We start from the raw sequence: 26,671 nt of genomic DNA, 5'->3' as shown, positions 1-26,671 counted from the left end.
AAGCTGTCTGGCAACTTCGCCAAATATTCAACGCGTCTGTTGTATTTATTTATTTGGACTAACTACTGTAAGCGCACTTCATGCGATGAAGTCTGTCGATATGCGTTGTGGCTAGTCAACGGATCAAATGTGATAACACAATGACAATTAATTTTATTTACATACATTATACATTATACATATACATATATACGAAATTGATGGATGTCAATAAAACCGAAGATAAACAAAAAGCTGATAGCACAAAATATTTATTGACAGCGATCTCGTCTACACAACGCGATTATAGGTGGAAATACTCGTAAAGGCCAAAACGTGCTACTTAAACTTAATTATACGAAAAGTTTATTAAACTTAATCTAACTACTTTAATTTGAATAATAAAATAGCAAGCCAAGTGCATGCTCTCCATGGGTTGCTAATGAGACTAAGAGAGAGGGAGAGTTTTAACGAGACTGAGGAGAACTACTAAGCAAAGACTGGTGCATCATATAGATAATGCTATAATGCGAACCAATTTACAATCTTCAGGGTATAAAAGGTTTGTCGCGATGTTTGCAGTACACACAAGGAAGCGCCGCAGACCCTATGAAGTATATATCGTCAGCTAAAATGCAAAATACCGTAATATCACTTTTTATAAGTTTACAGCCAAAGGAACACTCATATTGGAACAAAACTTGAGGTTTGGTTATAAAATAGTTATATATTGGTTATGCATTGGTTATATATTGGTTATATATTAGTTATATCTGACAGCAGCAGCTAAATTTCGATTCTTCTGATGATACGTTGTTTTGCATTTTAGGTGACGATACAAGTATATAAATGATCAGCGTGATGAGATAAGTCTGTCTGCTCACCCATGTGGCTTTTTAAACGCGAACTAGTCACTCAGTTTTTGAGATATCGCTATGAAATTGTGCACAAGTAATTCAACAAGAAACTGTTAATTTGTCGATATCGCCGATATCGGCTTATTTTAGCATATAGTTGCCATACAAACTGATCAAAATCGAGATATTATTTAGAAAAAATATTTGATAAAATACTTTCACGAAATTTGGCGTGGCTTATTGCCAAAAGCAGCGGTATAATCTCCGAACAAATTTTTTCCGATCGGACCATTAAGTGTATGTTTTAATTGTTTGATTGAAGGAAATTTAATTAAATATTATTACTAAAAATTGCCATGTTCATGTAGCACCCTTTGCGAACACTTCGCTATCAATTTTGGCCGCAGTCGACACGTCCATGTTGACGCTGGCGCTGGTGGGACATAATTTTGTTTGCTTCGGTTCTGCTTCCATTCACACTATAAAAAACCAGAAAAATATATTGTTACTATAATTTTCTATAATTACCCGCAAAAAACATGCGCTTTTTGCTACTGGATGTCAATTACAATGCAAAATTATTTTTGTGTTTCAGCGTTTTTCTTTTAATAACTTTTAATGCCCTGGACTCGGTTCAGTCTAACTGTGTATAAGCGCACTAGTCCCTCAATTTTTGAGATATCGATCTGAAATTTTGCACACGTCATTTTCTCTCCTAGATGCTGCTCATTTGTCGGAGCCGCTGATATCGCACTACTATAGCATTTAGCTGCCTAACAAACTGAACGATCGATATGAAGTGCTTGTTAGGGAAACTTTTTTATTTGACGAGATATCTTCACGAAAATTGGCACATGTTATTGCCTAAGGCAATAATAAAATACGCGAATAAATTATTCAGATCGTACCACTATAGCATATAGCTGCCATACAAACTGAACGATCAAATCGTCTAGCTGTATGGAAAACTTTTTTATTTGACAAGAAATTTGGTGTGGTATCTTGCGCAAGACTACGCCACAATTTCCTAACATATTGTAACATATAAGTTCCACACAAACTGCTCCATCATAATTAATATAAAATTCTTTATTTTTACCCTTTATGCTCTAAAGAATGCCTGAAGGGTATTATAGCTCTGCTGTTACCGAAGTTAACGTTTCTGTTTCTTTTTTTATTTTTTGTAAATTTTTCAATTAGTTGTCAAAAAACGGTTGTTGATCAAACTTCGCAAATCTATTATCGCATTTTTGTATCGGGAAAAACACAAAGTGCTTTTTATTGAATAATCAATTAGTACGTCAAAATAATAATAGATGATATAATGGTTACAAAACTTCACACTCGAAATTAGTAAGGCGAAAACTATCGCTTCCAAGTACAGCGTTTGGCAATCGGTTTTCGCGTATTTATTGGTCAGTTTGGTTGTGATTTTATTGTCGAAATCGAAAGTTCTACTTACAATATTGAAATGAGCATAACAGATAGTTTCAAAAAGTCGTTATTTCTAGCACACCAACATTATCACATGCTAGCATGTCCCACAGCCAATTATTTCCCATAGACCGCTGTTAAAATTAACAGCAATGTAAACAGTTGTTAACGACTTGAAGCCCTAAAAAATAAATTATACAAACAATATATATAAAAACAATCATTGCTTTTCTTATTGCTATCATAATTTTTTTTTGTTTGATAAAATTTATTTCCACAATAATTAATTAATTTACAGCACTAAATTGATTTCAATAAAATATTTATTTGATTCTTTAAGTCTAAAAATCATCAACCCATATTATTCACTAATCAAGATTCATAGTAATAAGCCAATTGAGTAATATTAAAAAAGCGAAATTTTTACAATCGACGTATAAATTCGGCTCTAATTAACACCTGTTATATACGCACACACTCACATAAATTTATAGAAACATAAACATGTATGTATACCTACCAAATTCTGTCTGCTATAATTGAGTTCATACACATTTTTGAGCGAGCGTAATGGCAGAGTTAAAAACGCTGTAAACAAGCAACTAACTGTTAACGAACCGGTATGAAACTGTCAACCAACAATGTTTGAAACCCGAAGCTTTGCGCAAACCACAATAGCATGTAAGTACATACTAAGGGAGCTTTATGCACGAGTACACACAAACTCTCTTCCTTCACAGTGACTATGATTAATGTTGAAAGCTTTTGGCTTTTGCTGTTCACTGTTATATCGAAAAGAAAAGCTTCGTAAGTATAGCAAATGCTTTCCGAACGAAAATCGAAAAAAATTTCAATAATTTTCACGAAAAAGTAATACTTGTTTGCTCTCGTCTTTGGAATTTCGTGTTCAGAACTCTAGAATCTATATTTCTTATAGAAACTATCCCCTCAAATGGGCCCACTATATATCAAATACGAAACATAATATGTTTTTAATATAAATTGTGACAAAAAAGTACCCGGAAATTTTAACTCCTCCGGTTAAATGATATTTCAAAAAAATTTGGCTATGTTGGTAGGACTGTCCTAAAGGGGGTACTCTCATGTGAACGCATACATTTTACCACTTTTTAGGGAAGTTTTTTTATGAGACAACAAAGTTTAATCATTTTAATTTTTTAATATACATATTTTTATTTGTATTTTGAAATGTACAAAAAAAAATTTTTTTTTTCGTTTTTTACATTTTTAATATATATTTTTTTTTAAATCAAAGTAGTCCCCAACAAAAAAAGTAGTTCACTGGTCATGTTGTCTGAAATAAAAAGTTATTATTCAGTAGTTCTGCGGCTATCGTCCCTACCAAATATAATCAATTTCATTAAAAAAAAATGTCGAACTTCAAAAAAAGTCACGAAAATCTTGTTTTTTCCGTTAAAAAAAAAAAATAAACAATTCTGGGAGGTAATAAGTGGAAGAACATACATATGTAAATTTTAAAGCAATCGGTTGAATACTTGTTTTTTTAGGACCATGACAGTTTCAGAGAATGATGATTCGAGAAAAATGCGTTTAAAGTTTCAAGAGAGGTAGACAGTCGCTTACGACACGTTGGCGACTATGAGCTGTAACTTAACAAATACTATGAATTTCGGTCTGAATTTTTCACAGCATGTTTTCAATAGGTTTTATTGTCAAAATATAAAAAAAATCGATTTTTCGAAGTGTTTACATGAGAATACCCCCTTAATTACTTTGCTAAATATGAACCCGATCTGACAGCCAGTTTGTTTACAACAGCTGCTTTAATCGGTACACCTCAGTCGTCCGTTGTGATTTTTACATTAGATAAAGCAAGTAAGGAAGGGCTAAACAAAATTCGTTGAAGAAGCTGAAGGTCATCCCAAAAAGTGCTTAAGAAAAGTGTTTCGCGGACTGGAAAATTATTGTCATACTTGTATTACATCTAGTGGAATTACTTTAAAGACGACAAAATAAATATTGAAAAATAACAAAATATTTTGCGTTTTATTTACAATTTCCAGCTTCTTTTTTGTCACAATGTAAAACTTGATTTAATACATATGCACATATATCAAGAAATTGTATATACAAGCATTCCTATGTAATATAAATTTACATCCTTGACGTTAGAGCTCACTTCAGCTTGTTACAGCTGGAGTGCATATCGCCGTTACCGCACACACATGCTCACTAAGCACTTTATGCGGAAACTCCGAATTTTGATCACATTTCTTCGATAAATAATCTTTATCATCCCAGGCCTGTAGATCCATCTTGCCAAAAATCAAATAAAACAAATTACCCGAAGCAAAGACGACGGCTGCTATTATGAAGACTAACTGCCACTCCACGCGATTATGCTGTAAAATAAAAACTTCGAGTTAATACTTTTTCACCCCCCCCCCAAAAACTCATTTCTGCACACCTCGTCCTTTACCAGCACACCAACTAGCAGCGGCGTAAGTATCGGTATCACATTAGCGGCTGAGTTCACGATGCCCATAAGAATGCCAGCATGATTCGGCGAGAGATCGATAGTGTTCAGCGCACTGCCAATTGTAGCACCAGCGTTCGAGCCAACGCTTACCGTCATTAAAACAATCGCGAAATTCTTCTGCTCCTCTCCGAGGAGTCCAATGCATATAAGACCAGTAGCCGGTATCCAGAAGGCGAATGTATTGAAGGTCTTGCGTATAGCTGTGAGTGAGGCTATCTTACGATTGAGCAACACATCCGAGACAATCAAATATACATAGGACATGCACCACATCGCCAGATAAGGGAGCGCAGAGTAGAAAGCGTTGCTTTTCATGTCCATATTCAGCACACCCTTCATATAGGAAGGCAGTTCAGCTTGAAGTGTGGAGAAACCCCAAGAATGGGCTGAGCGTGCGACTACTAATGCCCAAAATGGCAATGAAGTCAATATAGCATGCCAGGGCACTGGAATCTTTTGCACTACTTCATCTGACTCTGTTTTTTTCGTGACATTCTGCGAGGCTTCTATGTAATCAAGTTCTGCTTTCGTAATAAATTGGGACTCCGCTGGTTTATTGGCGGCTAACAACAGCCAAGCGACACACCAAACTAAACCCAAGGCACCAGATACATAGAACAATCCTGGCCAACCGATGCTTGAAGCCGCAATTAAGCCGCTTAAGAACATGGAGAGCAATGTACCGCATTCGATGCCCGTGTTGGCTAGCGCACCCAACCGATTGCGTTCATTCACCGGACACCAGGCTGCGAGATGTGCATGTAGGCAGGGGAAGAGAAATCCTTGAAAAAGTCCCTGTACAATACGTATGCCACAGTAGATGCTCCACCCGCCCCAATTAACGCAGAGCGGTGGCAGAAGAGCAAATAAAGAAGAGCCTAGTGTTGAGATAAACATCGTGCGTTTGGCGCCCAGGCGACGACAGAGGTAGCCACCGGGGAATTGTGTGAGGAAGTTACCCCAGAAGAAGCTCGACAATATGTACGATTTCTCCATATCACTCCATTTATATTCCTGGAATGAAACGAATGTTTATTAAATAAATATGTCAAACGATAATTACTTAATCCTACCGGAAAGTTGGGATTTGTAGTCGCCGCATCGGTCATGGCCACCACAGCTACTCCCGCGTTGAATTTGGCAACATAATTTACAATAATTGACGTGAATAGCAAGAAAATTTGTACGTGACGTTGCCCGAAACATGGTACTGAAAGCGGAAATAGAAACACAAAGAGTTATTAGCTTTCTGCGCTATATTTTTAAAAACACATTTAAAAAAATTTGAAATAACGAATAACTTTGAGCTTAGTGTGACAATCGTCAGCGCCAGGACTCTCTACTCATTCGCCTAACTTATGGGATTAAAACTCTTTTGAGGACTCAGCTGATTATTTTTGACCGAATTATTGCGGTAAGTGAAACACTGGACTCCAAATGGGCTTAGGCTGTTCGACATCGTAGGGGGACGAAATATACATAGTTGTCTATAGTACTAGATTCCAGCACAAGAAAATTCGAATCGAAAAGTTTGTGATGGATGGAAGACATGTATCCAGTGTTCTTGACGTGCGTGCACTCCGAGGACCTAACATCAACTCTAAATACTATCTTGTCGTAATGAAAATACGCGCCCGCCTCTGTACAGTAAAACACGCCCGTCAACAAACACCGGAAAGCTACAACGTTGAGAAGCTATTGACACAACCGGAAGTTGAAAAGTTTTCTACTCGATTTGAACTTCTGTTCTCTGAGAGCACTCAACTCGATTAAAGGAAACTGTGGGATGGCATCCTTATGTACAGCTCCTTACGAACAGCTGCAAGCAGAACCATTGGTTTTCGTAAAGGTCGAAACAGCTGGTCCATGGGAAATGTCGTGTCGCAGTGGGGAGAAAGCGGGCAGCCTAACTCGCAATGTTAAGATCGAAGTTATGGAGGGAATACTTCTCCAGCCTGCTGCACGGCAGTATAAGTGTACCATCTCGAGAAGACGAACCCGATTTCCCAATCTATGACGAAGGAATAGATGTTCCATTGCCCGACTATGATGAGGTTCAAATTGCAATTACCTGCCTGAAGAACAACAAAGAAAGATAGTCACACACCACCTTTTCGTCGTTTTAAAGCCGCCTTCGTCCCCCGGAAAGGTTATGCCTATATGCCGCTATGTCTGAACTTGGTACACGATACTTCTTCAAAAAAGAAATCCACTCATGAATCATTATTAAGACTGTTTAAGAGAAAGGTTTTACGGAAAATTTATGATCCTTTTCATATTGGCAAGGGCGAATACCGCCGATGAGCTGTACGAGATATACGGTGTCATTGACATAGTTCAGCGAGTAAAGAGAAGCTCCGCTAGCTAGGTCATGTTGTTCGGATGGAAAAGGAAGGAACACTCCAAGAAGGTTCCCTATTCACTACCCGTCGGTGCACTCAGAGGAGAGATCGGATGGAGATGGATCGGGCCGCACTTCTACACTGCACTGTCTACGTCATTATAGAAGATGGAGATATATTATCCTAATTTCCTTCTCCATTCTCGTATAGGGAAATCATTGATCACTTAAAAACTCCGAAAATTTTGAAATGTAGTTAAAAGAATCAAGTTTGTTCTGCGTGATTTGTTTAAAATAAACAAAAATTTGATCACTTGATATCACCGAATTACTTTAACTGTTCGATATTTCTTTTGCTGTTCCTTTGGTGTGTTTAATATAAATAAATCTCATCACATCCCTGCTTGAAAAAAAATTCTATGAAAACATTATTTCATCTATGTAAATAAATATTAGACACTGTAGGTCAAATTAAGGCTGTCAGCTAGGTTATCCATGCTCTATTTTAACAAGGCAACTTAACACTTTAACATTAACACCTTCAAGATTTTCATACATTTCATTTTCGTTGCTTGGAGTTTATCAATCATAACAAAATATTTTTAAATTACTAAATATTTTAAAATTATTAAAAAAGATTTTTATATTATTAAATATTTTAATAACATAAAATTTTTTTATATTTCCGCCAGTTCAATTTCACTTCGATTTTAACAACGAGGGCAGTTCTATACAAGCTGCATTCGTCTCTTGACTCCAGGCTCAAACTGAAATTAAATTTTCTAATAACACCAATTTTCAGCTTCAATCTTTTAACCAATTCATACGTAGTTACAGCAATTGGAGTTTTTTTTATTTTATTCAAAAAGTGCAGCAGCTCGCAATAATGCCGACTCACTCAGTCACTTTGAGCGTCCAGCTGGAAATACGAGTTAAAGCAAATTAATGTAAAAAGCGTATTAGAAAATGAATATATTGAAAAAATATAAAATACCTAATAAAAAAAGTATAGGTATATTTGCCGATATTTATGTTTATATATATATATATATATATATATATATTTATTACTTTTAATATTGAAAGAACTCTGATATTAAGTCCTTATAATTTCAGCATTAAGAAAAGGTTTATAAATATTATTTGTTGTAAAGCAAATACACAAATATTACATATATATATATAGATGGAATATTCGATTTGATATATCTCTATCCATATACATATATATATAACTTTGTTAGCAAATTTATCAAATCCACTCCAACAAGTTCTTCACTGCATACTCATATGCTTTAAACCAGGTGTCTTTTAGACTACAGCTGTTCATCCTTTTGATAATAAATCAGCTATTGTTTACTAATTTTTTGCAATGTTAAATCATCAAAAAATATTTGCTGAATTTGATTAGTCAGTAAATATGTTGTGCAAATTAAAAAAACTCAAACCGATGACCTATATTTTCACGTGCAACTTTTTATCGCCAACAACTGTTTTAGTTTGGCGACAACTGGAATTCACCGGAACAACAATGCATAGTCGCGCTGTAAGCTTTTAGAAAACTATTCATAAAATGTAATAATTAGAAATATGTATCTCAATGTTTAAGCGTAATCAAATCGAGGTGAATAGCATTCTGCTGATTTGAACTGAATCGCGTGTTAATATGATTTTATTGTAATTTTTATGAGCACCAATTATTGCGATTTTCAAATTTCGATTTGTCGTGCTGCTTATAGCAGTTTAATTTACTTTTGATTGGGATATACTCGAAAACTAATCGATCAAGTTTTTAACACTCAAAGCATATACTTTTTTCATCGTTAATCTTTTCGTTTAAACATTTGGTAATTAAACGTTCAGTAATGACCTCTCCCTTTGTAGCCCATCGAAATATGCGTAAATATATTCCCCCTTTTAATAAAGCATATAACGTAATAGACATGTCATCAGCGTTATGCCTTCGCAAATATTAGGCAAAAGCAAATTGCCTTACATTATTTCGCTAACAATTAATTTGTTTACTTTTTGGCACTTTAGGTGAATTTTGTTCTTCAAACCTGATCATAGAAAGTTCAATGAATTGCAGTTCGTGCAAACTGACTACGGTATTTACAAATATACGGTATTGTATACAGCAAATTAAACGTCTAACACCTTTTGCTTAAAGTACAAAGTTGTCGGCAATTAGATCTGTAGAGTAACCGGTATTAAGTTTTCACAAATATTATGAACTGTGAATGTTCTTAATTATAAAAGAAAAAGAAATAAATAAGATAAAAATAAATGATAAATAATTTTACTCACGCAACTCTGTTCTGATATATCTCAAATTTTATCAAACCATTTAGTTTGCTGCTCATTTCATTATCTCAGCCTTTATTTTTTTCATCAATTTTATTATATAAAAATTCAAAAAGAGTGGGAACTCAATTTTTTAAGCGTTTTAGTCAAAAAAACATTTTGTAATAACTACTTTTGTGTTACCAATTAATGCAATTAAAATATTGGAACAGGTGGCAACACTAAACAAAATTTTAAATTCAATTTTGAGCCCAATGCATCGACTATTTGATACATACATATCCTTAAATGCTTCAATAAGCTTTTTTTAAATTTTCATACCGGTGGCATCCTTTTAATTTGGAAATATTGGACATATGTATGTAATTAAGCTGTGAATACGGTACACTACAATTAAATTCAACAAAAATACATAAAGTATATATTACAGCCTTACTGCAATAGTAATTTATTAAATTAATTCGTTTGCAAACAATTTGGCTTCGATGTGGCAACGCTTTTGAAAAATCTATAACTTTCTCAAGTTTTTCTGGTCTGTTACTCATATTATTATCTAAACTTTTTTTATTTAAACGATTTATTTATATTCAAAGAACTGAAAAGGTGGCAACTTTCTACAAAAATTTTTTACTCATTTCGTTTCTTAAAGTTTCTTAATTCAACAAATGTATATTTTGTAATAAATAAATTTGTATCACTAATGTAATGCAATAAGATTTTTAAACAGCTGGCAACCCTATAAAAAAATTTAAATTCCATTTTAAACCCTCCAAAGCGTCACCCATTTCTTATATATGCTCAAATGTTTCACAAAGTTTTCTTAAAAATTTCAAACAAGTGGCATCCCTTAGATTTGAAACTATTGAGCTTAATTAAGTGGTGAATACTGTACACTATAATTAAATAAAACAAAAAGCTTTGTTATATATAGTTCATCAACTCAATAATCATTCAGCGCGATAAATAGAATTGTCTGCAGCTTATAATATTCACACATTCAATACAACACACAATACATACTATATTTTTCAAAATTTGTATATTTTTGTCTTATAATATTTAGCGTTATTTATTACAACTAACTCTATATTAACATATTTACATACATCGACACTGGCAACACACTTTACTACACTAACGGCAATTCTTTTTACGTGATACTTTTTCTAGGTTTTTCATCCAGCTCTGACTTTTCGCTCTTCTCCGCTGGTGGTTTCACGTCAACCACGCTTTTGGGCAGCAAGAAATCGGGATTGTCCCATGGCTGTAATTCCATTCTACCGAAGATAAGGTAGAACAAATTACCGAAGAAGAAAACGGCCGCCGCTATGATGAACACTATTTGCCACTGCGTGCGACTCTCCTAAAGTTTCGAAAGAGAACTAGAATTAATGAAAAGTCCCAAAAATGCGTGACTCGTATTCAATACTTACATTCTCTGTAACTATCACACCAACCAGCAGTGGCGTGAGTATCGGTATCACATTAGCCGCTGAATTCACGATACCCATGAGGATGCCCGCATAATTCGGCGACAGATCGATGGTGTTCAAAGCGCTGCCGATGGTTGAACCTGCATTTACACCCACATTGGCAGTCATCAGCACTATCGCCAGTGTTGTTTGATCTTTATTCAAAAAGCCGACAGCAATCAGACCCGCAGCTGGCGCCCACAGTGCCAGTGTGTTGAATGTCTTGCGTAAGGCAGTGAGTGAGAGTATATTACGATTGAGCAGCACATCGGACACAATCAGATACACATAAGACATGCACCACATCGCCAAGTATGGCAGCGCCGAGTAGAAAGCATTTTTCTTCATGTCCATATCAAGTACACCCTTCATGTAGGAGGGGATTTCCGCCTGTAGCGTCGAGAAACCCCATGAATGCGCCGAACGTGCAATCACTAAGGCCCACAATGGCAGCGATGTTAGAATAGCACGCCATGGCACTGGCACCTTACGTTGCACTTCGCCCGCCTCCAACTCCTTTGTGACAGTCTTTTCAGCGTTAATATAATTGAGTTCTTCGGTTGTAATAAATTTCGATTGGCTCGGTTCATTGGCAGCTAAAAATATCCAAGCGACACACCAAACTAAACCCACGCCACCGCCAAAATAAAATAGACCCGGCCAACCGATGCTCGAAGCCGCAATCAATCCACTTATGAACATAGAGAGCAGCGTACCACATTCGATGCCCGTATTGGCTAGCGCACCCAAACGATTGCGTTCGCTCACCGGACACCAGGCGGCGAGATGTGCATGCACACAGGGAAACATAAAGCCCTGAAAGAAGCCTTGAACAACACGTATACCACAGTAGATACCCCAACCGCCCCAACTGACACATAACGGCGGCAAAAGACCCATAACTGCAGAGCCCAGTGTTGACACAAGCATAGTGCGTTTGGCGCCAAAGCGTCTACACAGATAACCGCCGGGAAATTGCGTGATGAAATAACCCCAAAAAAAACTCGACAGAATATATGACTTTTGTAAATCGGTCCAATCATATTCCTGAAACCGAAGTAAGCGTGGTATTAATGAAAGTTATTTGCGAATCAAATAATCTAAAGTATTTGTTACTTACCGGAAAGTCAGGATTCGTCGTTGCGGCATCTGTCATGGCAACAACAGCAACACTGGCGTTAAATTTTGCAACATAATTCACCACAATCGAGGTGAACAGCAGGAAGACTTGTAGATGTCGTTGGCCAAGCAACGGGCCTAGATAGGGAGCAAGATAATTAGTATTTTTTACATCATGTAATATAGCTTAATATTAAACAAATTAGCATTATTGTGTTATGGAATTGTTATTGTTCTTTGATTTTTTTTAATTATAGTAACTGAAATTTTATTCAAAATAAAAAAATGATATTTTTCACTTGCACTAACACTCGTTTGCTGATAAAGATTTGCGTTTTCCTGTGATCAGTATTTAAAGGTTGCCACTTGAGTTGTATTGTAAAATATATAATTCGTTTTTATTACGGCTAATCTTTATAAGCTTTGTATCGCATTGCTAGTATTCGTAGTGATTTATATGGCGAGTAATGGACTCGCTATCTTTGAGTTGCGTCAGTTGTATTACCTGTATTAGCAATATATACATATGTATGTATGAGAATTCGGTAACTAATCTAACACTAGTCGATATATTTGTATGTACAGTGTCGGACAAAACATATTGGAATCATACCTACGAATTACATTATCATCTCCTATTATCACAATTAATTTTTGAGCAACGATCCAATTTGCTACTAATTTCGACGTATGATTTGGGTCGTTGTCGTGTTGAAACGACCATGAAAGTGGCATATTCCACTCGGCATGGGAAAGCATCACGTACTCAAGGATATCCTTTATATGAATCGATCCATAATGCCATCGATTCGATAAAGAGGTCCAACACCAAACCCGGAAAAACATTTCCATACCATAATGCCACCTTCACCATGCATGTACCTTGGCAGTATCGCGAATCCAAAATCTTATTTTTTGGTCGGCGAAATTTTCTCATTCCGTCTGAATATTTCAAATTAAATTTTGATTCATCAGAGAAAAGTGTTGTTTTCCATCGTTTTACTCACCAGTTTATGTGTTCCCGAGCAAATCTGAATCGTCTTAATCGATTTTTTGTTGTTATAAAAAGCTTTTCAGCTCCCCTATAACTTGCTAGCCCACTTGCACACGCTCTTCTTTGCACAGGACGGCTGCTAACTTTCCAATTGAAAGCTTTAACCACGCTCGTTGTCGACCAACCTTCAAACTTTTTTAGTTCTCTAAGTATTTTTGAATTGTCATGTCGCGTTGTAGCTTTGGGCCGTCCTAAACGATGGTGACTTTTCACAGCTCCACTGTCCCTAAATTTTTTTATAATAAAGCTCACGGTTGATTTATTGACATAAAATTTTTTGCAAATGTCGTTTTGTGCTTATCCATTCTTTTAGTCTTTAATAATTACTTGTTTTAATTGAATTGAATGTTTGTTTCCAGCCATGGTCAGTTTTGTTATTAATTTCTTCGAAGTAAGTAGAATTTTAATCGCGTCACAACTTTATATGGAAAGACACTTGGTTAAACTAAAATGATGCTGACTTTTAATGTCTTTGTTCAAATTGCGTGGAGAATGTAAAATCGTCAGAAAATAACTGTATTCTCGACCGTTATCGTGGAAAACTGCGACTAGTCCTATATGTTTAGTCGCAGTGAATATTGGCTACTTATACATAATTTCTTTCGTACAAAATATAGATTATTAAAAAAAAGGTTTTTCATTGTTTCACTAAATAAACGATATGCCTTTACATTTAAGTACTTTTTTTATATCCAAAAATGGTAATACGACATGTTTTTAGCATTCGTAGCCATCAGTTCAATATGTTTTGTCCGACACTGTATGTTCCTGAATTGCTTTTTTCTGCTTTTTATTCTATGTAATTACGTATTTACTTCTGTATTAAGTTCAGTATACTGTATATATATGTATTAATAATATATTTGTTAGAAAAAGAGAGCTATATTAATAGAAAGAGATACGTCGAGGATGCGTTCTCTATTGGGATAGTGACTCTGATTATAGTTACAGAGCTGTGTTCAATTCAAAAGTGTGCTTTCTTGAACCGACCTCGTCAGGCCAACCCTAAACGGATATATAACAAAAATGTTATTAATTGTTCAATTATTTTAAATAGCTTTCTAAACTGACTGGGTGAACTAGAAGCGGAAAAGAAGTTAGCAGACCACACATGCATTCAATGAACTTCTTGACCTCTAGCAAGCATTAAAATACATTTTCTACTGAAACATAGCCCTCATAAGCATAATATTTCCGAGACGTTTTTTTCTGCCTGTTGAGTCACGCAAGTTGAGAAAAATTAGGTTTTGCCCAGCGTTCGTTAAATCTTATCGTCGCTGATCTACATGATATATGGATACATGTTCTTTATATTGCAGAGAAATTATATTTACAACTCACATAATTCTCTTTCAATGATAAAAAAAAAGTGAACGAATTTGTGCTCGCGAGAGAGAAAGCAAGCAACTGAACATGCTATTTAGGTCGACTTAATCGATTTATGGTTGAAGTTTTGAGTAAGAAATAAGTAGCAGTCAGACATGTATCAAAAGATTTGAATTTTCCAAAAATAGTATTGATGAGATGTGGGTCTATCTTTTAGGAAAGACTGCTCAAAAATCTTTCGAATTCCAAAATCTTCCTCGTTTTGTGAAATGGCAACTATTACTTAAAGTTTTGTATACATTATAAAGCATATGATTTTTAACTGTTATTAAGGTGTTACATGGGTTTTCGGGTTTAAAAAAATCAAATTTTTTATTATCTTATTCAATTCTACAATTCCTTCAAAATATTTTCCTAAATTTTTAAGTTGATTCGAGTAATAGTTTCGGAGATACAGCATTAAGAACTTGTGCGCTCGAGGCTAGCTAAGCTAAATGCGCCGCCTTTAAACGCATTTTTCTCGAAACTGTATTTTTTACTCCATTTATCTTCATAAATTTTTTTTTTAAGATACAATTCTTAAAGACCTGGAGAAGAATTTTTTTTTTTTGATTAAAACTATTTGAAAAAAGGTCGCAAAATTTTCACGGAAATTTTCAATTTTTTGTAAAAATATCTGGCAAAAATCCAATTTTCAGTTTTTTTCCTTCGTCCAAGTTCATGGTATAGGTTTTAACTGAAACATGTATTTTTTCACTTTAGATGATCCTGTAAGGAGTTATCCTGCCGACGCGGGCGAATCTGTTTTCCGAGAGGTTACCGGAAATGGCAACGCAATGGCCGAGTTTATAATATTTTTATGCAAAAATTTTGGAATTTCTTTGTTAATAGTGTCTGTTTGTAACAGAAAAATTTAAATTAAAATATTTAACTTTTATATGAGAAAAAAATGGTTGCAAAAAGTCTGTTTTTACCCGAGGAAACCCATGTAACCCCCTAAAGTTTTGATTAAGCACATAATGAAGCTTAAGATTATCAACTCTTTGCGTTGACTCGAAAATAGATTCCTTTTGTTAATGGTAACCAAATAATCAATTCTAAATAGACCACATCAATTTTGCTAATATTGACATATTATGTTTTGCTAAGCGCTTCGTCTAGCTTTTCTTTCAATTTGGTGCTTTCCAATAAAAGGAGAAGCCTTCAAATGTTGGTCTGATTCTCAACGAGTAATGGATCATATCAGAACCATTTTCCTGACAGAAATATACTTGCAGGTTTGTCATTGACTGCCAGGTATTTTTGATATACTATAGATCGGAACTAGAAACTATAAGGATATGAGCGCTTACTAGTTGGAAAATTAAGGTTCGCTGACCAACAGGTTTATACAAATTACACTCATATAACATATTTTCTGGAAGGATCAACCAACAAACAACGTTGCTCAACAAACTGGATTTCCATCTCAACCACCCGCCTTCAAAATTTTTTAATAACTTTTAAAATTTGAAAACTCAAACTTTTATTTTAATTTTCACTTCATTTGCACTTTAGTTATTCACCTTTATTTATATCTGCGGTCATTTTGCCTAAACACTTAACAAATCCAACCAAAACGTATTTATCCTCGAGAGGGTATATTTGGTGTACGCGAGAACTGCCAACCAGCTGCTAAGGCAATCGAACGCGAACTCGCCAATAATACTCAAAACAGAAATGAGGAAGCTTCTTTCAGCCAATTCTGCCTGCAAACGCTTACTAATAAAACAATCTTTTCAGGTATTTATTAAATATATAAATCAAAATCTCGACCATTGCACGACCAAGATAACTAAATCCAATCGAGCATGCGTACAATATTTATATACCATATAGTATATATATGAATGCTACAGGTGTACGTCTCTATATGTGTGTGTACTTTGATTGGGTGATTGCGTTGAATGGGCTACTAATCCCCGCCAAACTATGGTGTGATGTGGGTAATCATTACACTTCCCATGCTGTTGTTGTAATCGTCTAGCGCGTCGATAATACATAGTAGACTGAACTTAATAAGCTGGATGTCCAAAGAGATATAAGTGCTTATGGAGTTAGTAAACAGTCTCAACAACTGTGAAGTAGACTGCGCTGGTAACAATGTAACAGCACCAGTTCTTATCAGGTTTCCCTTAAGCGTGTAATCGAATGGCAGCCAATGCAAAAAATTAGCGTTTAGTGTAGGCATCATAACATTCAAATTAGCGTTCGAAGAGAAATGTCAATCGATGGCATGCATATATATAATATACAAATACATACATGTAAACAAATATCTGCGCCTTTTCAACACCCTAACAGTACAATATCCGCATCATATCAGCGATTTACTTTATCAGTTTTTTTTATTTATTTAGGCACACACAGAACGCATGAATCAAATAAATCATGATTTACACTGCTTTTTGTTCTCTATCAGCCCACATATTTACAATCAACTTGATTTAAAGTTAAACTGTCAGAGTTGTATGTACGTGTTTGGTTGACATCTTAGTCAACTGATGAAAACTGAATCAATGCTCGTAAAAGCGAAACACAAAATAACATTTCATTAATCGTAATGCGTAAATATTATTTATAAGCACAAAGTCCATTGGGATTTCCCGATTTGCAATTACTTCTAATCAACATTTGGTTATTATCCGTATTGGTTTTATAGCTTATGGGGAAATGCTTTTTACTTTTTATAAATTATAAACAGTATGGTAAACATGCATGGAGCAGCTAATGTGGTAACGCAGCTGTGCTTCAGGTACTATCAAACATCTTAAGATTTAGTAGCGCGTGAGATATTTTCAGGGGTCCATTGATTAAAATATCGAACAAAGAATTTGTACCAAATTTTGTATTGCTAACTAAATTTCGTGTGCGGTATCGTGGCGAATGTTGGAAAAGGCTTACGGTGACTCAGTTGTTTCAAAAACACAAACCTGCTAGTATTAAGAAGTCTTCAAAGACGGTCGAGAGATAGATCGTTGAAGACATGCCTCATTCCGAACGACTTTTGACCTCTTCAACTGATGAAAACACTAAGTAAAAGTGTAGAATATGATGTCTCAAAATCGTCAGGCAAGTATTAGACACCTGACAAAAGAACTCTGTATCTTTTGCGAGTCCGTTCGAATAATTTTGGTAAATATTTTGGGTATGAAATGCGTTCTTGCTTGTCTCGTCCCGATGAAGCTGAATTTTTTTCAAAAAGAGTACCATAAACAGGTCTCTTTAGTCATATTTGGTAATGCGAATTTCGATCCCACATTCATGAAAAGCATTATAACTGCCGATGAGACATGGATTTATAAGTTTGACATGCAAACAAATCAACAATCCTTATCCAAGAAAACATTTATACATAACTTTGTAAATATATATTGTTTTTTTTAGCCAAATAGAGCTTAGTAATGCCTACTGTCAACCATTAGATGTGTGAGAATCATTTCAAGTTATTTTCCAGTACCACACCACTAACAAGAGAAGATGAATACCTTTGCGCATAAAAGGGCAAGGCAGTTTTTAAAAATTAACAACCGTTTTAATTGAAGAAAAAAAACTACTTGTATTCGTTATGCTTTTGGCAGACAAACATTCAAAGTTTGGTACCTGATGGGTTCCAAATATTTTATGTCGAGATGATGTTAAAACTGGGCATTCACAGGGGAAGTGGAACACCGTTTCCCTAGTCCCTTCAAGCTCGCAGCTGCGAGAATTATTATAAAAAGGCAGGCTAATTTTTAGCGCTCTCCAAAAGGACAATGCCCCGTTATACTATATGTAACTGAGTATACACCATTTCTGGACCTAAATATTAGATCATTGATTCTCTTTCTGCCATATTTGGGTCATATGTATCTGCTTTTTTATCTTGCAGCTTGTTATTGAGTTCCATCTACTTTGAGCTATTTCTTCAAGGTACGTTCTGCAGCTATGGACTACATCGGAGTTTATACAAGTGCGTATTTGGTATCAACAAGGTTAACAATGCCATCCGGTTGCTTTCTATATCCTCCTGTAGCTATACAACATAACTTCACAGATCTACCCTATACCTAGTACTTCCACTTGGAAGAGATATATCAAAATCATTGCAGTATACCTTGACCTCTAAACCACAGTCCATTTTGGACTCGTAGGTATAGAGAGAGCTACTATCCTCCTTCCTTACAAAACCTGTTCTCCATTCATGGCATAATTCCATTATCCTTATACCAGGATGCAGGAATATATTGAGCGCATCAGTCGAACATGATTTAATAGCCCTTGTAATCCCTGCACTGGCTGTTCTCAGTATTTTATTTAGCTTATTGATATTATAGTGTTTCCTTATTATTTTTAAAAGATTAAAAAAATATTATAAGAAAAATTAATTGAAAATTCATCTATAAATTCGTTAAATGATCAAACCACAAGCTGAGATCTTTATACTCGGTAACAAGGAGATAATAACCGATTTTGTTAATTTTTGGATCAGAGTTAAAGCAAAATGCTTATTTTAGGGCTAGGTGTGATGAAACAAAAGTGAACTCATTAGATCACTGAAACTTTGTGTTTTCAAATATATTCATCTTTTGTTAGGCGCAAGACTGGACCCCAAACTTCTAGGTATAAATCCAGCACGCCGCTGGAAAGGCAGCAAAAGTCACCTAGCAAATTAGCAGACTAATGGCCAACAATGGCGGCCCCGGGTAAGAAAATAGAAAGCTCCTAATGTCGACGGCGATTTGGAGAAGTCGACTTTTACATAACCCAGCTATTATCCGGTCACTTATACTTCAAAAAGTACCTCCACAGAATGGGAAAATTCGAAGAGCCGTCAAGGTAGTTTTCAAAGTAAACAGGACTTTAAAAAAAACGGAACAAATGGCTTTTTCGGCAAAGTCAATTTATTTTATTCAAAATATTTTCCTTCTGCTTCGATCTTTTTGCACGGTCCAAAAGTATGTCGAACGAGTGTTTTAGCTCGTTGGCCGGTATGGCCGCCAGTATGCCGGTACAAGCCTTTTGAAAGGCCTCTACGTCTGCATAGCGCTTTTCTTTCATGGGCAAATGCATTTTTCCGAAAAGGAAGAAGTCGCACGGTGCCATATCAGGTGAATACGGGGAGTGATTAATGGTTAAAATGTGATTTTTGGCCAAATAATCGTTCTCCGAATGTTGGATTCTGAGCAATTTTTGGCCACCATTCAATTCGTGCGGAACAAACCGTGCACACACCTTTTATAAGCCCAAATGTTCGGTCAAAATGCGATAAATCGATGTTTCGGAGATGTTCACTTCCATTTTCATGAATTTCAATGATGATTTCGGTTAAGTTTTGATGAATTCACGCACAGTTTCGGTGGAATTTCCGGTGATCACGGATTTTGATTGGCCCACATGTTGATCGTAATTTATGTCCACACGACCACTTTGAAAACGTTGAAACCACTCGTGCACTCTGCTGCCGGATAGGCAGTCATCGCCATAAACGTGTTTCATCAGTTGAAACGTTTCGGTAAAAGTTTTACCAATTTTAAAACAAAACCAAACTTAATGTTGGCTCTTTGTTCGAAGCTCATTTTCGCACCGATAACAAAAACATACTGACAGTTAATATGCAATAACTTCACTTTCAATCAATAAAATGTCATGAATGTCTCACTGGACAATCGATAAAGATAGCAGATTCTGACGCATCAGTCGACATATAGATGGCGCCACCAGGGGGCGCTAGATTGGAAAAGTCCTGTTTATTTTAAAATACATCATGTATATACTTAATCACAATCAAATTTTCAACCGTTATGACATGCCTTGATTTCCGGAAAAAATTAACTAATTTGAAATTTAGTAGGTCAGTTGGCAATATTTCAAAACGTAAATGAGAACTTATTACACAAGGATGATACACAGCAAGTAGTAACGACTAGTGCCTACTGTCATTAATCATAATTTACACGTTGCTGCCGACAACAGAGAGCTAAAATCTGAAATTTGATAAGCACAATTGTTTTCAAATATTTTGTTATATTATCGCCTTTCACAGCTGTTTCCGTTCAGTTCAAAGCCAGAAGTATTATTTATTTGCATACCAATTACTTTAATTAAGCTAACGGCTATTTGCACAGACGAATGTTATTATGATATTAGCTATGAAGTGTTTATTAAAAACAAATAATAACGTGAGCCTCGATTGCGCTGAAGCTATAATACCCTTTACAATTAAAAAAAAGTTTTGATAAAAGTGCTTTATTTTGATCGTTCAGTTTCTATGACAGCTTGTATATGCAATAGTGCTTCGGGCCAAAACAATTATATGAAGATAGGAACGTTGGTTTGGCAATATTTTGTACAAAATTTCATGAAGACTCATCAAATAAAAAAGTTTTTCATACAAGGACTTGACTTTGATCGTTTCGTTTGTATGTGAGCTACATGCGATGGTGGTATGATTTCGGCAGTTCTGACAAATAAGCAGCTTCTTGAGAAAAAAACGTGTGCAAAATTTTAGGTCGTTATCTCAAAAACTGAGAGACTAGTTCGCCTATATATGGACAGATCAACATGAGTAAACTAACTCCGCTCATCACGGTGATCCTTTCTACACATATTTATATTTTCCTGGGTGTTACAACCTTCGCTTTTTCATTGGTAGTGGTAGGCTTGGACGATGACAACAACTGATGAGTCGACGTTGCAAGTTGCAAGGTTCTGCGAAAGATTTATGGTCTTTTGCGCGTTGGCTACGGCGAATATCGTATTCGATGAAACTATGAGCTGTATGAGATATACGACGCCATTGACATGGTTCAACGAATTAAAAGACAGCGACTACGCTGGCTAAGTAATGTTGTCCGAATGAACGAAAGCACTCCGGCTCTGAAAGTATTCGAAGCAGTACCCGCCGGGGGAAGCAGAGGAAGAGGAAGACCTACACTCCGTTGTAAGGACCAAGTGCAGAAGGACCTGGCTTCGCTGGAATATCCAGTTGGCGCCACGTAGTGAAAAGAAGAAACGGCTGGCGCGCTGTTGTTAACTCGGCTATAATCCGGTATGCGGTGTCTACGCCAATTAAGAAGAAGAAGAAGTTACAAACTTCGTGACAAACTTTATTTAACCTTTTCAAGGTAAAAATATAGATATTTGCGGCAAAATCAAAACTTATTTATAAGCACACAACTGTAAACGTATTTGTAATCCATCGAACGCAAGAGCGCACACTTGACCATTATATTATCGACCGTCGGCACTTAGTGACAACCTGATAAGCTTGATAAATATACAGCTTGTTCAATTTAAGTTCAATTAATTTATTTAAAAAATCTATGAAACACCTGATTATCAAAAAGGTACAAATTCTGTGGGAAAATCTCATGCAATCACTTTCGCTATAATCGAACTGTGATTGCCTTTCTTGCTTTGTGATTTATTTTATCAGTAAGCAACAATATATGCCAGCTATAAAAATCTATTTTAAGTTTCTGTATTTTATCTAAAAATTATTTGCCACTTTAGCTGTCTACTCCTTTACTGTTTTGTACAGATTTCTGTTTACCCACGTCACACTTACCTACATAAGTGTATTTGTATTGATTGTATGGAGTGTAATCGTTACCTACCGGTTATTATATATATACTTATTTGTTTTGATTCCACATCTTAAGTATGCGTTAAAGCCACTTAGATTACACCTAATATATTTAGAAATTTCAAGCACCCGCTTACATATTTCAGAATTAGTTAATAATTTAAATCAAATGAAGAGGAGTATTATTATTTTGCAAGTCAAGTACTCCAAGTTACTTTAAAGCAAATAGATTTGTTGTCAACTGTGTTATTGTACTATAAATTTATTTAGTTGTTAAATAATTTCGTCAAGTGTCTATTAGAAATGATGATGCAAGGAAAAACAACATTATTTTTGAATTTGCAAAGCAATTTTGGTACGAAAATCTAACTAGAACCGATTAAACCGCAGCTGTTACACTACTCGTCAAAAGTTAGAAAGCGATGAATCGAACTCACAACAGGTGTAACAGGCATAAACTCTCTCTCTCTCTCCATCTTTCTCTCTGTTGGATTCAAAAGTAAAATTTTATCAAGAGAGCAGAGGGATGACGAATAGCAGACAGCTTATGCTGGGTTTTCACGTAAACCCTTTTGTCGTTCATTATCAACGAAGACATAATAAAAATCGAAGAATTCACTTTTAGAGCCTAACAAAACGACGCGTATCTCAAATACTAATGCATATTTTGATGTGAAATTTAGCATAGATGTCACTAACAGTACATATTAACAACTTACAGAAAAAATTTACCGATTCGTAAAACACGCGAAGTATAAATTAAAAATTCAATTTGATCACAGTTGTACGCGTTGCAAAAAAATATCATTTGATCCCGTTGCGGAATTTAACCTTTTCAAATCAGACGGTAGTAAATCAAGTCCCTTAGTAAAGTTAAATTTTAAGCAATTTTTATACCCTCAACATGGTATGTTATGTTTGCCACGAAGTTTGTAACATCCAGAAGGAAGCGTCGGAGACCCTACAAAGTATATATTTAAATGATCAGTATGTTGAGTTGAGTTGATTTAGCCATGTCCGTCTGTCTGCATATATACGAACTAGTCCCTCAGTTTTTAAGTTATCGTTTCGAAATTTTGCAGACGTCATTTTCAATATCTTCAAGAAGCTGCTCATTTGTCGGAATTGCCGATATCGGACCACTATAACATATAGCTGTCGTACAAACTGAATGATCGGAATTAATTTCTTGTACGGAAAACTTTCACATTTGACAAGATATATCACGAAATTTGGTATAGATTATTTTCTAAGGCAACATTGTAATCTTCGAAGAAATTTTTCAGATCGGTTAACTCCATAGCTGCCATACAAACTGAATGATCGGAATAAAATGCTTGCATGGGAAACTTCCTCATTGGACGATATATCTTCAAGAAATTTAGCATCAGTTATTGTTCATAGAAATAATGTAATATCGAAAGAAATTGGTCAGATCGGATTATTATAGCAATTATGCTTGCATTGGAGACTTATTCAGTTAACGTTTTTCCATTAAGTTTAGGTTAATAATAAATCTCCTTAAAATTTTGAAGAACTATAAACGTCTGAAAGATCCATTTTTTTATTAAATAACCTTAATGTTTCTAGCAAATAACCTGCCTAAAAAAAATCAGTAAAATGTTTTCCTTTGGATGAAAACCACTGGCCGGTTACGTCTTTAGATTTACTTAATCACATAGTTACTAAAATAAATGCACCTGTGAAGGGTATATTAGCTTCAGTGCAGCCGGAGTTAACGTTTTTTCATGTTTTTATTGTTTACGTCCATTTTACTTAATTGTATTTAAAGTCTCCAACACTTCTTTTTATACTTAATACTTTCAAGTTTTACTCATTTTCATTTGAAGCCGGCTCTATATAGTCGTCCCCAGCTTTTTTCTATGCTTAATAATGCAATAATTCTAAAACACTGCTTCCTTCCGCGAGATTCCTTATACTTATCTGTTTTACTTTCGTCGCAAATCAACCGATGAGTTAGCGTCTAGCACTTAAGCGTAATATTATCTAAATAGCAACAGTAAATACTTATAAATAGGGATTTAATTGTACTTAAGTATATATGTATCCCCTTCCTTTGTGGTACCAGAAAGTTCAAGGTTTGAATCAAGAGATTCTCATACTATATATCTGCGCTATGTTGACGTAAAAATTATAAATCGACCAATGGTAGAAAATTTTTTAGACCATAAAGTTTTTCAGACTGAGCAAGTTCACTGCATACACTTATTGACCTCTGAGTTGATTAAAGGATATTAGGAAAGCTGAGTAAAAACTACTTTTCATGGTAATGTCTAGGTCTCATACCCTAAACAACGTATACTGAATTTACGCGAAGATTGTAACACCCAGAAAGAAACGTCTTGGATTTATAAGATTTACAGTGGTGGCAACTAATAAATTTTAGAAAACGTATATGTATCTTACCGTTAAACTTTGCAGACTGTTGATTGAACATGAAGTTATTATAAGTTGGCATTTTTCTTTTTTTTACTTAACGCTTTTAAACAAAAAAAAATTTCACTCGGAAAAAAAGTCCATTTTGAGATCAACTCTTAATAATACAAATGCAACTCTGAGTTTGAGTTCAAGTAACACTATTATAAAGGTATTTTTCCGTTACTGTTGAGCTTCCACATTGGAAATTTTGCAATATCGTTAGTTTTTGTAAATAAATTCTTTTGTTAATTCAGGCAAATCAACGTGATTTTTGTTTTATTGAAAATAACAAGAGACAAATTTAGAATTATAAGAGAATTATATCCGATTTCCGAAAGGAATGGCACAAAACAGCATTGCTATAAAATATGATATGCATAAAAGCACAATTTCGTGAATAACTAAAGAAGTTTCTGTTATTCACCGATACGATCGCGCACGCAAAACGAACGAAAGGGCAGAGAATTTAATAGTCCACTATTGAAATTGTCCCATCACAAATCATTAAAGGTTTAGATTTGCAAATATTCACAAGAAGTGTGCGTCTGTGAAAAGCTTCACCTCCCGCACACAAACCGATGGTTTCGGTAAAACACAAAGTCAAGCGTTTGAAATTCCCAAAGAGCATCTAAGTTGGTCAATTAGTAAATGGAAAACCGTTCTGCGCTGAGATGAGTCAAAGTTTAACTTAATAGGCAGTGATGGAATGCCTTATGTGCGAAGATAAATAAAAGATACGATCCTTATTATTGCAAGAAAACAGTTAAACATGATAGAGGCCATATAATAGTGTGGGACTGCTTTTCTGTTAACGTAGTTGGGCCATTATATAAGACTAATGGAATTAGAAAGCAATGCGACAACAAATTTATTTTGGAAAGTGTCATGTAGTCCTCTGCTGAGTGGGAAATGCCATTGTGTTGGCTCTTTCAACAGGACAATGGCCCAAAGCATACGGCTAAATATAAGCCAAGTCTAGGTTTGAAGCAAATAACGTTGACGTAATGGAATGGCCACCAGAGTCCCCAGATCTCAACCTTATTGAGAACTTGAGGGAGCTGAATAACATGAGCATTGAGAGGAATAACCTTACAAATGGCGAGAAACTTTTGTTTTATCTGAAGCATCTGACTACTATGGAGCTTAGCTGCCATATAAACTGGAAAACCAAATTGTTCAAGGCAACGTGAAAATATCTAGCAAATTATTCTAGTCGGAGAGTATTAAGGCTTTAATGCAGTGGAAGTTTGTTCCTGTTAAAACTACAAACACACAAAAAACAAATAAAATTGCTCAAAATGAGTTTTTTATTTATTTAATTATGCTTTTTACTAGCAACTATTGATTATATATTTCCAACTACTTTACAACTAAACTACAATTTATCGTCTATAGAATATCGGTAAACCCGCTCAATAAACAAAGTAATTTTTGTGCTAAGTGTATGTATGTCAGTGTCATAGATAAAACTTAACCCAAATATATACTTATCTAGAAAGTTTTATTCGAAAACAGAGCCGATTTTTGCTTTTCTCTTAAATATTACGATATTTTGCTAAAACAAATTTTTTATTAACTTTCCATTTATAATTTGACACAAATTTTCTGTTCCTTAAATTTCTAAAAAACTTTTTGATTTTAATATCTCATTAAATATCGAAAATATTTTTAAAATATTGCTTTTATAAGAGATACTGCTTACTATACTAAGTATTTTATGATAATTTAACTTTCAAATCTGCGCAGAAAAGCTTTTCGCATTCTTTTCTTTGTAATATAGAAAGCTTTATTTAACGTTTTACTTAAAAAATTTAGGCTTCACACCAACTAACTAAATATTTAGACTATTTAGAATTTCAATAAGCCACTTTGGTATCAAAAATGCAACCCTGTCATTATAATGTTTATGGATTTCCACTCCTAACTCTTGCAAGCTTAAAATACGGGCTTCCCTTTCTTTATTTAGAATTTCAATAAGCCACCTTGGTATCAAAAAATGCAACTCTGCCTATTATACTGATAAGCACTATGAGTGTTTAACGGTTCTCCTCCTCTTCCTCTTGCAAACGCAAAATATCGGCTTTATTCATAAAATAATAGCTTGGCTGACGTCCTTTCAGATCTTTGGTTGTACGCTTGGCACCTTTTTGTATGAGTATGCGACTTAAGCTTTCGATGGCGTTCGTGCCCATGGCATAGTGCAAAACAGTGCGCTCCAG

At 35.0% G+C, this 26,671-nt stretch overlaps 3 protein-coding genes across 6 annotated transcripts in view; all 3 read right to left on the bottom strand.

Moving 5' to 3' along the window:
- Nucleotides 1–4,336: 4,336 nt before the first annotated feature.
- LOC120772713 (putative inorganic phosphate cotransporter) lies at nt 4,337–7,899 on the bottom strand. Its single transcript, XM_040101461.1, has 4 exons — nt 7,689–7,899; nt 5,865–6,001; nt 4,720–5,805; nt 4,337–4,654 (listed from the first exon to the last, which is right to left on the bottom strand). Exons 1-4 carry the CDS (start codon nt 7,720–7,722, stop codon nt 4,433–4,435), a joined length of 1,479 nt encoding a protein of 492 aa, XP_039957395.1. The 5' UTR covers nt 7,723–7,899; the 3' UTR covers nt 4,337–4,432.
- Nucleotides 7,900–10,460: 2,561 nt separating this feature from the next.
- On the bottom strand, nt 10,461–16,167 carry LOC120772688 (putative inorganic phosphate cotransporter). Its single transcript, XM_040101427.1, has 4 exons — nt 15,973–16,167; nt 12,029–12,165; nt 10,870–11,955; nt 10,461–10,799 (listed from the first exon to the last, which is right to left on the bottom strand). The coding sequence occupies exons 1-4, from the start codon at nt 15,992–15,994 to the stop codon at nt 10,587–10,589; spliced, it is 1,458 nt and encodes a 485-aa protein (XP_039957361.1). The 5' UTR covers nt 15,995–16,167; the 3' UTR covers nt 10,461–10,586.
- Nucleotides 16,168–25,730: 9,563 nt separating this feature from the next.
- The window catches only part of LOC120772186 (putative ankyrin repeat protein RF_0381), a 54,241-nt gene continuing 53,300 nt past the window's right edge, over nt 25,731–26,671 (bottom strand). For all 4 annotated transcript variants that reach the window (XM_040100644.1, XM_040100645.1, XM_040100646.1 and 1 more), the window contains one exon: nt 25,731–26,671. In XM_040100644.1, the coding sequence (XP_039956578.1) occupies nt 26,489–26,671 (183 nt within the window). In that variant the 3' untranslated portion in view covers nt 25,731–26,488.

The sequence above is a fragment of the Bactrocera tryoni genome, chromosome 3 (genome assembly GCF_016617805.1).
Source record: "Bactrocera tryoni isolate S06 chromosome 3, CSIRO_BtryS06_freeze2, whole genome shotgun sequence".
In the NCBI taxonomy this organism is placed as follows: domain Eukaryota; kingdom Metazoa; phylum Arthropoda; class Insecta; order Diptera; family Tephritidae; genus Bactrocera; species Bactrocera tryoni.
The sequence above is the reverse complement of the archived record's forward strand: the minus strand, read 5'-3'. Positions and strand labels throughout refer to the sequence as shown.

Bases quoted from the DNA above. Each gene is read 5' to 3' on its own strand.
- LOC120772713 (XM_040101461.1), bottom strand. From the start codon at position 7,722: ATGATTGATAAACTCCAAGCAACGAAAATGAAAT. The intron at 5,806-5,864 runs GTAGGATTAAGT...GTTTCATTCCAG, and splicing joins CTACAAATCCCAACTTTCCG to GAATATAAATGGAGTGATAT. The intron at 4,655-4,719 runs GTGTGCAGAAAT...TTTATTTTACAG, and splicing joins GTGTGCTGGTAAAGGACGAG to CATAATCGCGTGGAGTGGCA.
- LOC120772688 (XM_040101427.1), bottom strand. From the start codon at position 15,994: ATGACCGCAGATATAAATAAAG. The intron at 11,956-12,028 runs GTAAGTAACAAA...CTTCGGTTTCAG, and splicing joins CGACGAATCCTGACTTTCCG to GAATATGATTGGACCGATTT. The intron at 10,800-10,869 runs GTAAGTATTGAA...TCGAAACTTTAG, and splicing joins GTGTGATAGTTACAGAGAAT to GAGAGTCGCACGCAGTGGCA.